This window comes from Triplophysa rosa, linkage group LG6 (assembly GCF_024868665.1).
Source record: "Triplophysa rosa linkage group LG6, Trosa_1v2, whole genome shotgun sequence".
NCBI classification, from domain to species: Eukaryota; Metazoa; Chordata; class Actinopteri; order Cypriniformes; family Nemacheilidae; genus Triplophysa; species Triplophysa rosa.
Genome location: NC_079895.1, coordinates 17422825 through 17434582, shown reverse-complemented (window position 1 = coordinate 17434582; position 11758 = coordinate 17422825). Strand labels below are relative to the sequence as shown.

At 39.4% G+C, this 11758-nt stretch overlaps 1 protein-coding gene across 2 annotated transcripts in view; it reads left to right on the top strand.

Annotated features, from left to right (window-relative positions):
• Positions 1-11758, top strand: part of thsd7ba (thrombospondin, type I, domain containing 7Ba) — a 301508-nt gene that overhangs the window by 45722 nt on the left and 244028 nt on the right. For both annotated transcript variants that reach the window (XM_057335489.1, XM_057335490.1), the window contains exon 3: positions 6508-6684. In XM_057335489.1, coding sequence (XP_057191472.1) covers positions 6543-6684 — 142 coding nt within the window. In that variant the 5' untranslated portion in view covers positions 6508-6542. The remainder of the gene's footprint in view (positions 1-6507; positions 6685-11758) is intronic.

Genomic DNA, 11758 nt, shown 5'->3' with positions numbered 1-11758 from the left:
TAAGACTTTTTCTACGTAAACAAAAGGCTTATTTCTCTCAAATATTGTTCACAAATCTGTCTAAATCTGTGTTAGTGAGCACTTCTCCTTTGCATCCATCCAACTCACAGGTGTGGCATATCAAGATGCTGATTAGACAGCATGATTATTTCACAGGTGTGCCTTAGGCTGGCCACAATAAAAGGCCACTCTGAAATGTGCAGTTTTATCACACAGCACAATGCCACAGATGTCGCAAGTTTTGAGGGAGCGTGCACTTGGCATGCTGACTGCAGGAATGTCCACCATGATGAGCGGGCATCAAACCGGTGAATGTTCCGGCATGGCAGACAGTCGCTCTAACGAGGCAACTCGCATTCCGCTGTTTGAGTTCCGAATGTGACACATTGAGCTGTACTGGTCCACATGAGCTCCGGCCCACCGAGAGCTCCAAATGGCCATCCGCAGCTGTTTCTGTGCGTCACAATTTCAAAAACTGTCATGTATTTATCACTTTCAGTGGAGAATCCCTATGTGTATTTCACATAAAAATATACTTTTATTTATAATTATCGGAATATGTATTTTTGCAAATCCTGGTAAGTGTTCTGCTTTTTCTTAATTTATCCATGTGCCATGAACGCTTCTCTCTGAAGGGTCAGATAGAAACACACCAGGCTCTGTCATGAATAATTAGGATAAATGTCTTCTCATTGGTCAAGAAAACACAGTCTCATGAATAATTATGAGACATCGACGCGTCATCAATGTACTATTATACATCGCCACTTCACATCCTTTGACGTTGGCCAGATGAGGATTTTAATCCCGGAAGGCAAAAATAGTGCAAAAAAGATCAAAATTAACTAGTTTTCTCTACCTTAATAATTTACAGTTGCTAAGATTGTTTTCAATGATGTGCAACACAACCAACTCTGTTAACCTGTTGTTTAGTGTTTCGTAATGCTTTAAAGGGATAGTTCAACCAAAAAAGAAATTTCTTTTATCATTCACTCATTCTCATGTCATTTCAAACCTGTATGATTTTCTCTCTTCTGCAGAACACAAAAGAAGATCATTTGAAGAATGTAGGTAACCAAACAACACTGGCCCTATTGACTTTCATGGACACAAAACCACTGAGATTTTTAATATCTTCTTCTGTGTCCCACAGAAGAAAGAGGCACGTACAGGTTTTGAATGACATGAGGGTTGATAAATAGTGACAAAATGTGTATTTTTGGTGAACTGTGCAAGATGCCTCAATTGTTTCGTGAACTCTTTTTAGTTCTTGTATTCTTTTACAAAATCTTTTCTCGCTAATGCAGTAGAGGTAAATGCATTATAAAGTTAAGTTTTTCTATAAGGATAACTAAATCAGGCAGAAATACAGGGTACTATTTAAAGGGGTGGTGCAACGGTGTGTCATGCATTCTGACTTCTTTACAATGTTAAACATGCTGTCTTCTCATGCTTAACATGGTCAACTTGTCAAAAAAACGAGTTGGGCGTATTACGTAGTATTTCTGTGCTCGATACACTCCCCCACCGATCGCACAGGTTTCGGAAAGTTTTTTTCGAACATCTAAAACTGTTTCGTTACAATTTTTCTTAGTCCCTTATTGGACAATTCTCCCAGAAAAGCACTCGGCAGCAAGGAGAGCAGGAGAAGGAGCATGCACAGACGTCACTTTCACTTGTGTGCAGGAGAGAGAGAGAGCATTTGTTCACGAAGTTCAGGTGTTTGTTTGTTCACTGCATTTGGGTGACGAATGTTATATAAACGGTGGATATAACACTGGATTTGGAGATTGTTTGAAACTGATATATGGAGCCGCCCCAGTGCTAAAAGATGCCGGACATGAACCACATGCAGTGAGTGAAACTGATGTCTGTGTTTTGTTGGCAATGGGTGCGCACGTGCTGTAGTTCAGCCTACCCCTCCCACCCGCACGCGCCGTATGCTTTCGGAAATAATCGTACAGCTGTATCTATCTTTCATAAATGTGATCAAACTAAATACTCTTCGAAGATACGAAGTATGCAGTACTACTCTATAGGTACTCAAGATTAATATGAGATTGGCAGAAACCGTGTGTGTTAGGGCCGCTTTAAAGATTTGCTTGGTTTGTCAAACTAATGCCAATTGTACGCTTTACTGTATGGAAATTCGAGCGACGGAAATGCACATGCATGTTACACCAAACAGGATTAAGAGCTTTTGTTTCCTTTGCTGTCAGAGCTGGTGATGTCCTGCAGAGATCCGCTGGCTGAAGCCACCACAGACCTGTTGCAGACGCACGTTACAGAGCATTGCGGAGTCATAATGGAGGGTTAATTACCCCACTCACCTGTTTACAGATAGATCTGCATTCCCAGCTGATGGTTCGAAATCATAATGCTACTTTTAAAGATGGAAACTGTGCGCTTTTTGAGAAACTCTTGAGTTGAGAGTCACGAGTCCTGGAAATGAGAAACTCTCGCAGGTTCTTGAGACTGCACACTGTGTTCCAGTTTGAGCCCACAAGCTTTATTTGACCTAGTTATTCTAGAAAAGCAGCGCAGGACTTTGAAGCACAATATTTCTAGGATACAGTAGCTGCAGCTGGTGACATGCATATGCGGCAAGGTGCATCGGTATTCACGTCCTCCCTGCGGCAGACAGGCTACAGGAAAGGCCATGTCCATCACGGGGAGGGTTTTTACTCCCGGTACACTAATGCTTGCTCAAGTGTTTGTAACCTTTTGTTAATCTTCACTGTAAATATTGTTTTGCTTTGATGTGTTTTCATTTATTTGTGTTTCTGTATTTGCCTGCTTGTAGGTGTGTGGCATTTTTACCTACACACTATTTGGTGGTCTGTGTATGTGTGTGTGCAGTATGTGTATATAACTTATATACATAGCTGCCCCGATGTTTACTGCCTGTATCTGTATGGGTTTTTCAACTATTCATTCTTGAAAGTTCCTCATTAAAATTGGACATATAGTTACAATATATGTTAAACACTATAAACACATAAATCATGTGGCTTGGTAAATATGACAAAAATAAAAAGTTATATGAACCAACGTTATTTTAGTTGACTAAAATTGATTGAAATCAAATAAAATATTGTCCTAAAAAATATTGAAAAAACTTAAAATAAACGAAAATTTGAAATGTTGTCTGAGAAGAAAAGACACACGAAATTCACATGTGCAAAAAACACATGTGATCACATGTGAAATGTGTGTTTTTGGAACATTTTGGTGTGAATTCCATGTGAATTCCCACGTGAAACCCATGGGATAACATGTAAAAACCCATGGGATAACATATACGACATGTCTCCACATGTGATCACATGTTCTTCACGTCACCACATGTTGCACATGTCATCCCATGGGTTTTTACATGTAATCCCATGGGTTTCACGTGGGAATTCACACCAAAATGTTCCAAAAACACACATTTCACATGTGATCACATGTGTTTTTTTGCACGTTAAACACATGTTGTATACATGTGATCACATGCGAAAAACATGTAAAAGACATGTGAAATCCATGTGACTTTTCTGTAAGGGAAACTTAAATAAGTTTAAGTCACTAAACGTATAATAATAAACAAAAATTAAAATAAAACTAAAACTAAGATAAATGAATCTTAATAGCAACATAAAAATAAATAATAAATAATAAAATGAGAAAAGCAAAAAACATTAACTACATTAACAAGGAATATTACATGCTGAAAAACTATATTGCTCATTGTTAGTTAATTCAATTACTAATTGTAAATAGCCTTATTGTAAAGTGTTACTGAGTATACTGTATGGCAACACACCTGAACTAACACCACAGCTAACCTGTCTAGTGGCCCTCCAGGAGCGTAATTCGACAGTTTAAGGAAAAATAAGGGAATTGTTTGTTTCCTTAAAGTGTTTGGATACTTGAAATGACTTTGTGGCATACCTTAAAGGGGACCAAAGACTGAAATTATGTGATGAAGAGAAAAGAATCTTCATGAATAAAACATCAGACATTGATTTATTGTTTTACTGTTGAATCTGCTAATTGTAAATCAGTAAAACATTTAAGACTGCTGTTAGTCAAAGACATGGCAAGCAAATGTCATTATGCCATTGTCTAAAAACATGCATGGATTTTAGGTACATTTGCACTGATTCAACAAATGCAGTGTGAAGCTTCTGTTGCTGTTTGTTGGTGCTTGTTGGCATTGGTTTTTCACTGGCTTACCGTGTTGAATCTGCATATGTGAGATAATGGGACAAATAAATAAACAAAAATATTCTAGTGAACTAAATCACTCAAGACCTTTTAAGTAATAAAAAAAAGAATATTTGTTAGAGTTTGGATCAACAGATTGTATGGATGAGACTCGTTCTGAAATATACTGTAGGTAGAAACATGTTATGATAATGTTATAAACCCAAAAGCCAACTTATAATGTTGGTGTTTGTTTGTGTTGGTCAGATCAGTGTCAAAGAGACTAGCAGCTGTCATGGTTCTGCCCCACCTTGTCTTGCTTTTCTTGACCTAGTGGCAGAACCATGATAGAACCTCTTGTTTTATGTGGAGAGAGACAGTTTTGGCATTCCATATACTCCCTCTCTCCGGTGAGGCGTCTCTGTTCCCGCCCTTTTGTATCTCTCGTTAATGGTTGTTTATTAGTTCATGCCCCACACCTGTTCCCCTTTGATTTGTCCCTTTATTTAATGCACCTGTGTTCTCTGTCTTGTGTCGGGTCATTACACTGTGTTGCGTTTGTCGTGTGGGTGAGTTGCTGAGTTCCTGTCTTTTAGTTAGTCTGGTTTATTTTGTAGTTATGTGATGTTATTAGTCTAGTCTTGTCAGTTTAGTTAGTCTTGTTCTTTTTCCCTCTGTTTACCCCCACGTGGGTCTTTGTTTTGTATTTAGTGTTTTATTTTTATTAAACGTCCATGTTAACCTCTTACCCGCTGTCTGCATCTGGGTCCTCTGTCTGTGTATCCTTGTCTGTTGTCTCACCCACCATCCACACACGTGACAAGCAGCAGTATTGATTAGTGATTCATACTTTGTATAAACATACACATATCTAAACCGATTAACCAAACATCTCAGATATTGGAATTCACTCGTAACAGCTAAGATATTGACCCACAGTTCTCTATGCCTCACAATGCAGCGTTTTGTTCTAATTCAACTTTCAGCTTCAGGAATTTTTAAAAAGTTTTAAGATTGAGGTTTGTAGGTTTAAGATTGTAGGTAACCATCATCTATAGACCTAAAAACAAACACTAAATGAAATCCGCTATCAATAATAAATGGACCAAGGCCCAAACCCCCAAACAACCGGCTGTAGCCTCTCAAAGAACAAAACTATGTCCCTGTTTGAAACTAATTTGATCAAGACGTTTACTTGTGGGGGCAGTTAAAGGATAAGAGATCTTTTTTCAACACTGTCAATGCTTCTCACCATATTCCTCTCAAATCAGATTTTCCCACCGAAGAAACACCGCCGAAGCAATGAAATAAAAATCTAATTTTCCAAAATGAAATCAACCAAAAACCAATTGGGAGCTGCAGCCGTTCCCCGAGAAATCACATCAAAATAATTCCACATTCCAAACACACATTTGAGTTTGATAGCAATTCATCCATCAATATACCGATTCTGTCTAGCCATCTCGAACAGATTGTGTGCAGGTAATGCATTGTGTGCACCCTCCATAAGAGAAAAATCAATCAAAATTTTAATTCAGATAATACTGTAATACACCCGTCTATGCAGAGTTGTCCAATCACTGAAACAATGATGCTATAAAATATAGAGGCTCCCATTTCTCCTCTCGCCGCGGGACTGTTACGAATGAATACCCTTGGTTTGCGCTGCCGAGCTGTTTAAATGAGTTACTTTCCCATTTCGGTTGTCAATGGGAAAGTTTATTACATGTGAGCGCCGTAACGTGGATCCGGTCCATTGGTTTTTTTTTGCCATTTGAATGTGGTGTAGATTTCTATCCATCACCCTGTGATGAAACATGCCGGACGCGTTGAGATGGTTCAGAGTCCGAACACTTGCTTTACTGCTCGAAAAGAACTGCTCGTGTGTATTGAAAATCATATGCATTGACATTCCTGCTCACATGCTTTGAGAGCCAGCGATTCCAGTTCTAATCCTTCACCCCAAGGATATGAATTACAACGGCGGGGGACAGAATTAAATGTTGCAATAAAAAGGTGTTAATACCTTCAATTATTTCAAGGCTGGAAGACTTGAGGCTCTGCCTGTGTTTACCTTGATACTTACCGCATCATTGCGTACGCTTTTAATAACATGCTATTAATGGCATTGTTAAGACGGAGCAATCCTGATCATTCTGTGTTGTGAATAGCACATGCACTCGATTTCACGTCCCTCAAAGGATTACCAGTCAAACTTCTACCGGTGATTACCGTAATGATTCCCTTGAGCTGTTTATCACGCACGGCTGGTGCATTCTCCTAACGTTGTGTTTGCTTGCTTTCTTGTTGTTTCAGGACTAAAAGTGGACAGGAAGTCAATTGGCTGGACTATGATTCTTAAAGATGACTCTGGTGTGACGGGCTGGAAATGGCGAGTGGGGAACTACCTGCTGCTTTCTGTGTCTCTCATTGCCATGCAAGTGCGGTCGGACCTGGAATTCCCAAAGCACAGGCACTATACATGGAAAACTGGTAAGAGATCTGTGTTTATCATCCTGGTGATATGGAGATACCCATCTCGCCGATAGATCTCTTTTTATGGCTCGGCTTTGATGTTTAACATGACGCGGCACGCATCCATTCAGGATTTTATCTTCCCTGGACCCGAGCTGTAAGGTGTTTATCAGGATGTCTTGCGATAAATAACTCGGAGTTTCATCATTTATATTTCATGTTTAATTATTACTTTGCTGTAAGGAAAGTGGCTTGGAGGTGGGAAGGGATGTACAAAGTTGCATGTATTTTTTAAACGGACTGGTTGCGGGGTTGACTGAATGACTACTAATGGTCTTGAAGGGATAGTTCACCCAAAAAATGAAAATGCTGTCATTTATTCACCCTCATGTTGTTAAAAACTCATGTTGTGTTTGACTCTTTCCTCTGTGGTCCTCTGTTGAACACAAAAGAAGATATTTTGAGAAATGTCTTGGTGGTTTTCTGTTCATACAATGAAAGTCAGTCAATGGGGTGTTGTTTGGTTGTCAACATTCTTCACAATATCTTTTGTGTTCTGCAGAATAAAGAAGGGCGAGTAAATGATACAATTATTTTCAGCAACCCGTTCCACTAATGTTACTCCACCGTCATACATGCGTGTCATGTTCTTGCCTAGAGAAGGCAAAGCGTGACACTGACACACATTTTCGAGTGGACCAGCATGTCTGTTACATGCTTCGGCGTGATGCAAAATCGAAAGTTTTTAAAAAGGTCATATTAATTCTCAGAGTGTACACTGTAAAAAATGCTGGCAGCAGAGACGCCAGTAATTTACTGTAATTTTACGTTATTCATGCTGTGAAATTATTTTACGGTATATTGCTGTAAAAACGAAATACAGTGCATTGCTGTTTATCCCATATTTAACAGTTAAATACTGGCAGCAGAGACGCCAGTAGTTTATTGTAATTTTACGTTATTCATGCTGTGAAATTATTTTACGGTATATTGCTGTAAAAACGAAATACAGTGCATTGCTGTTTATCCCATATTTAACAGTTAAATACTGGCAGCAGAGACGCCAGTAGTTTATTGTAATTTTACGTTATTCATGCTGTGAAATTATTTTACGGTATATTGCTGTAAAAACGCTGAATTAACGACAGTACATAGCTGTTTTTTAACTTCATCTTTATTGCACAATATTGTCCTTTGGGCTACGCATGTCTGCTTAACATAAAATATCTATAATAAAAAAATATTAATAAAATTATAAGCAAATGTTTTAGAAAGGACATAAACAACTTTTTTTATTTAAGAGCAGCAACACACAAAAAAGAATGACTCAAGTACCAAGCAACCAAGTCAAGTTTTTCAGTAGCAAAACAAATAATTGAAACTTACAAATAAAACAATGGCAATAAAACAGGTTAAATAACAGAGGCTACCCCCTCTAAACTTGAAATATTTAAAACATGAGAGTACTTTTATTAAGAGTCTTATGAGATACTGAAGGTGCTGGCATTCAAAAATGTAATTAGGAACTATCCATCAACCATCTGTTGCCGATGACCATAACGTTGGTTGCTTGTTTTTCTCCCTGATGTATTCCATGGAACACTGTAAAACAGCAGAAAAAGAAAATTCTCAAATTAAATTTAATCAACATTTAGATAAGCGTTGACACTAAATATGCAGCGATATAAGGCTCAAATATGTCGGAAATGAGACGAGAATAAATGGCTAATTTTCCATGTGACCAATATCAGTATTATACGGAGCCCTTTTAGGGACATGGTGGTGGAAAAAAATGAGAGGGAAGAGAAAAATATTTTTTAAAGCTTTTGCGGTCATGCGAGAAACATTGCGTTCTCTCGCAAAGATATTTGCGTTCCCTCGCAAACATATTTACGTTATCTCGCAAACACTTCATGTTTAATGTCCCGCTGGCAGAATTTAAGACTAGCTCCGTAGGCTACATAAACATTGGTCTATAGTCGCAGATTCCCAGACCAATAACTCGTGAGCTAAACGTTCTTATAACACAAATTACACCTCATTCTATGTAACGTAAACAATGAACTTTAACTTAATTTTCCACAAATCGAGCCTTTTATTGATCTCAGGCGGGAGCTGGCTGAGACAATACCGAAGGGATCGTCTGCAAAGTGCAAAACCCCAATATCATTAGGCTACTAATAATAGTCATTAACTTCAGTGTTACATACTGTAGTATAACTAAAACCAGTTTAAATTCAGCAGGAGAGCATTATTGTGTAAACTGAATTTGGTGAGACTTCAGTGTGTAACATTTAAGTTATTGATTAACGTAGACTAACTGTGTTCCGTACAAAACGATGTTCCGTACATATGACCTTTTACCGCTGATAGCTGAATAAATATTTCAGTGTCATAAATAAACTATATATCTATGTTATCCTTAATTCTCCTTCTTTCACACGACCAAGACAGAGACCCTCCCGACATTTGTTCCAATGATATTTCAATAAGTTTGCTCGGTGCGCCGACTGCACTTGAAAATGAACGGTGGGCAAGCTTTCACCCCACACTGCAGCTTAGGTGGGGAGACAACAAGAGCAGCGAAAATGTGCATTTCCATTTAATTTATGCTTCTCATAGTCCTAAAATCTTTATGAAATGAATAATATGTTATCACAAATTGCTAAATATATTAGCTTTTGTTGAATAAATGTTTTGAAAGGAAATATTTAAACTTAAATTGCGGGCGATGCTTGGCTTCACTCACAGCCTGAGACAGGCAGCACGTTTGACCATCATTCTGCGACCAGTGATTATGTTTACGTTATATTAATGAATTGTCATGTTTTAACAAATTAAACATTAAATTTAACTCAATTGATTGTGATGTTTTTATTGCCAACTTTTCATAAAAAGTCAAAGTTAAACACAATGATAGAAAATTCACACATATTTAATACGACTTCGAATACATCAAGTTATATAACAGTTTATTACAAAACTGTGTGGATACAGGCAATTTTATTTACAACCATTTGAAGTTAACAACTAAATAGCTCACATTTGTTCAGTTAAATGTCCATTTTCGCAGTTTAAATCAAGTTATGCACTCTGTACGGAACATCATTGCAAGCCTATACGGAACACTGTTAACCCTTATCATCTTCCGTACACGTGCGGAGGAGTTACTTTTCCCCACTTTTCTTAAAAACTATTGGTCCAAAAGACATCAATCAACGTGTCATGGCTCTGCCTCTATTAATCATGTTTTTCTTGGTCCTGTGGCAGAGCCATGACAAAGCCTTTGGTTATGTGTGGAGAGAAACATATTATTGTCCTTTTGACAATAATATGTGTTCTCTCCAGTGTCTCATCATTGGCCCCGCCCCTCTCGTTTCCTGTATTGTTTCCCGGCCGTGTTTGATTACCCTCACCTGCCCTGTGTCGTTATCCTTCGTTTGTCTTCCCTATTTAATGCCGTCATGTTTCTTTGTCTTGTGCTCTTGGATTACGTTTGTCGAGCTTACCTGTGGTTGATGTCTGCTTTACGTTCCATGTGCTCCCTGTTCCTGTTTCCCCTGTCTTAGTAAGTGTTTAGTTTAGTCTTTGTCAAAGTATTGTCTAGTTTAGTGTTTAGTTAGCCTTGGTCCTGTTGTTTGTATTATTATTTTGTTACCTTGTCGTTTACCCCCTCGTGGGTGTTTTGTTTCTGTCCCTTTGTGTTTACATTAAAGTCTTGCTTGTTACCCCCTTCACCCCTGCCTGCCTGCATCTGGGTTCTTCCCTCGAGATACCTTGACAGAATCCAAGAGCACCAAAGCTGAACCCAGCAGGCAGCCCATGGACAGACACTCAACCAGCCGGTGGCCGTGTACCGGCAATCCGGTATGGTGGGAAGCATTAGCCTTTTCAGCCGGCGTCAAGCCCTGTCCAGCCGGCCTTCCAGCCAGCGTCAAGCCCTGTCCAGCCGGCCTTTCACTTCCCCCACAGAATCCCCCAGGACTCCGCGCCCTCGAGCGCAGCCGGGGATTAAAACTGCCCCACCCTGTCCCAACCCTTTTGGACTTCCTCCTATGGACTCTTTTGTTTCCCCACCCCCCTCCCATGTTTGTTGTTTTTGTTGTCACACCCTAGTCTCTTGGTTATTCTTGCTTGTCTGCCTCTGATTTTGTTTTCCATGTTTTGTCTGTTTTGGTCACTGTCTCAGTCTGTCTTGTCCCGTTAGTCTACCCCTTGGTGAGCACCTGGTGGTGCTCATTAAAGGGGGGGCTTCTGTCATGGCTCTGCCTCTATTAGTCATGTTTTTCTTGGTCCTGTGGCAGAGCCATGACAAAGCCTTTGGTTATGTGTGGAGAGAAACATATTGTTGTCCTTTTGATAATATGCGTTCTCTACAGTGTCTCGTCATTGGCCCCGCCCCTCTCGTTTCCTGTATTGTTTCCCGGCTGTGTTTGATTACCCTCACCTGCCCTGTGTCGTTATCCTTCGTTTGTCTTCCCTATTTAATGCCCTCATGTTTCTTTGTCTCGTGCTCTTGGATTACGTTTGTCGAGTTTACCCGTGGTTGATGTCTGCTTTACGTTCCATGTGCTCCCTGTTCCTGTTTCCCCTGTCTTAGTAAGTGTTTAGTTTAGTCTTTGTCAAAGTATTGTCTAGTTTAGTGTTTAGTTAGCCTTGGTCCTGTTGTTTGTATTATTATTTTGTCACCTTGTCGTTTACCCCCTCGTGGGTGTTTTGTTTCTGTCCCTTTGTGTTTACATTAAAGTCTTGTTTGTTAACCCCTTCAACCCTGCCTGCCTGCATCTGGGTTCTTCCCACTGTGATTCGTGACACAAAGTGTGAACTGTACAATGGACATTCCCCTGGAGAATGATCACACTAACTTGCTTGTCCGTCTCTCAACAACTCAGTAGGAGTCGCTGGGGTGGGGAAAAAGGCGAAAAGTGTGCTTTTCGGATTTACAGTCACTTTGCAGACGATTCCTTTGGACTTGTCCATGTCGCCTGCTCAGATGATATCAATTTATATTCTCGTTTTGAGGAAGACTGGGTTGTAGATCCTAATCTAAGGAATTGTGTGTTATTTGTGTTATAACAACGTTTAGCTCACG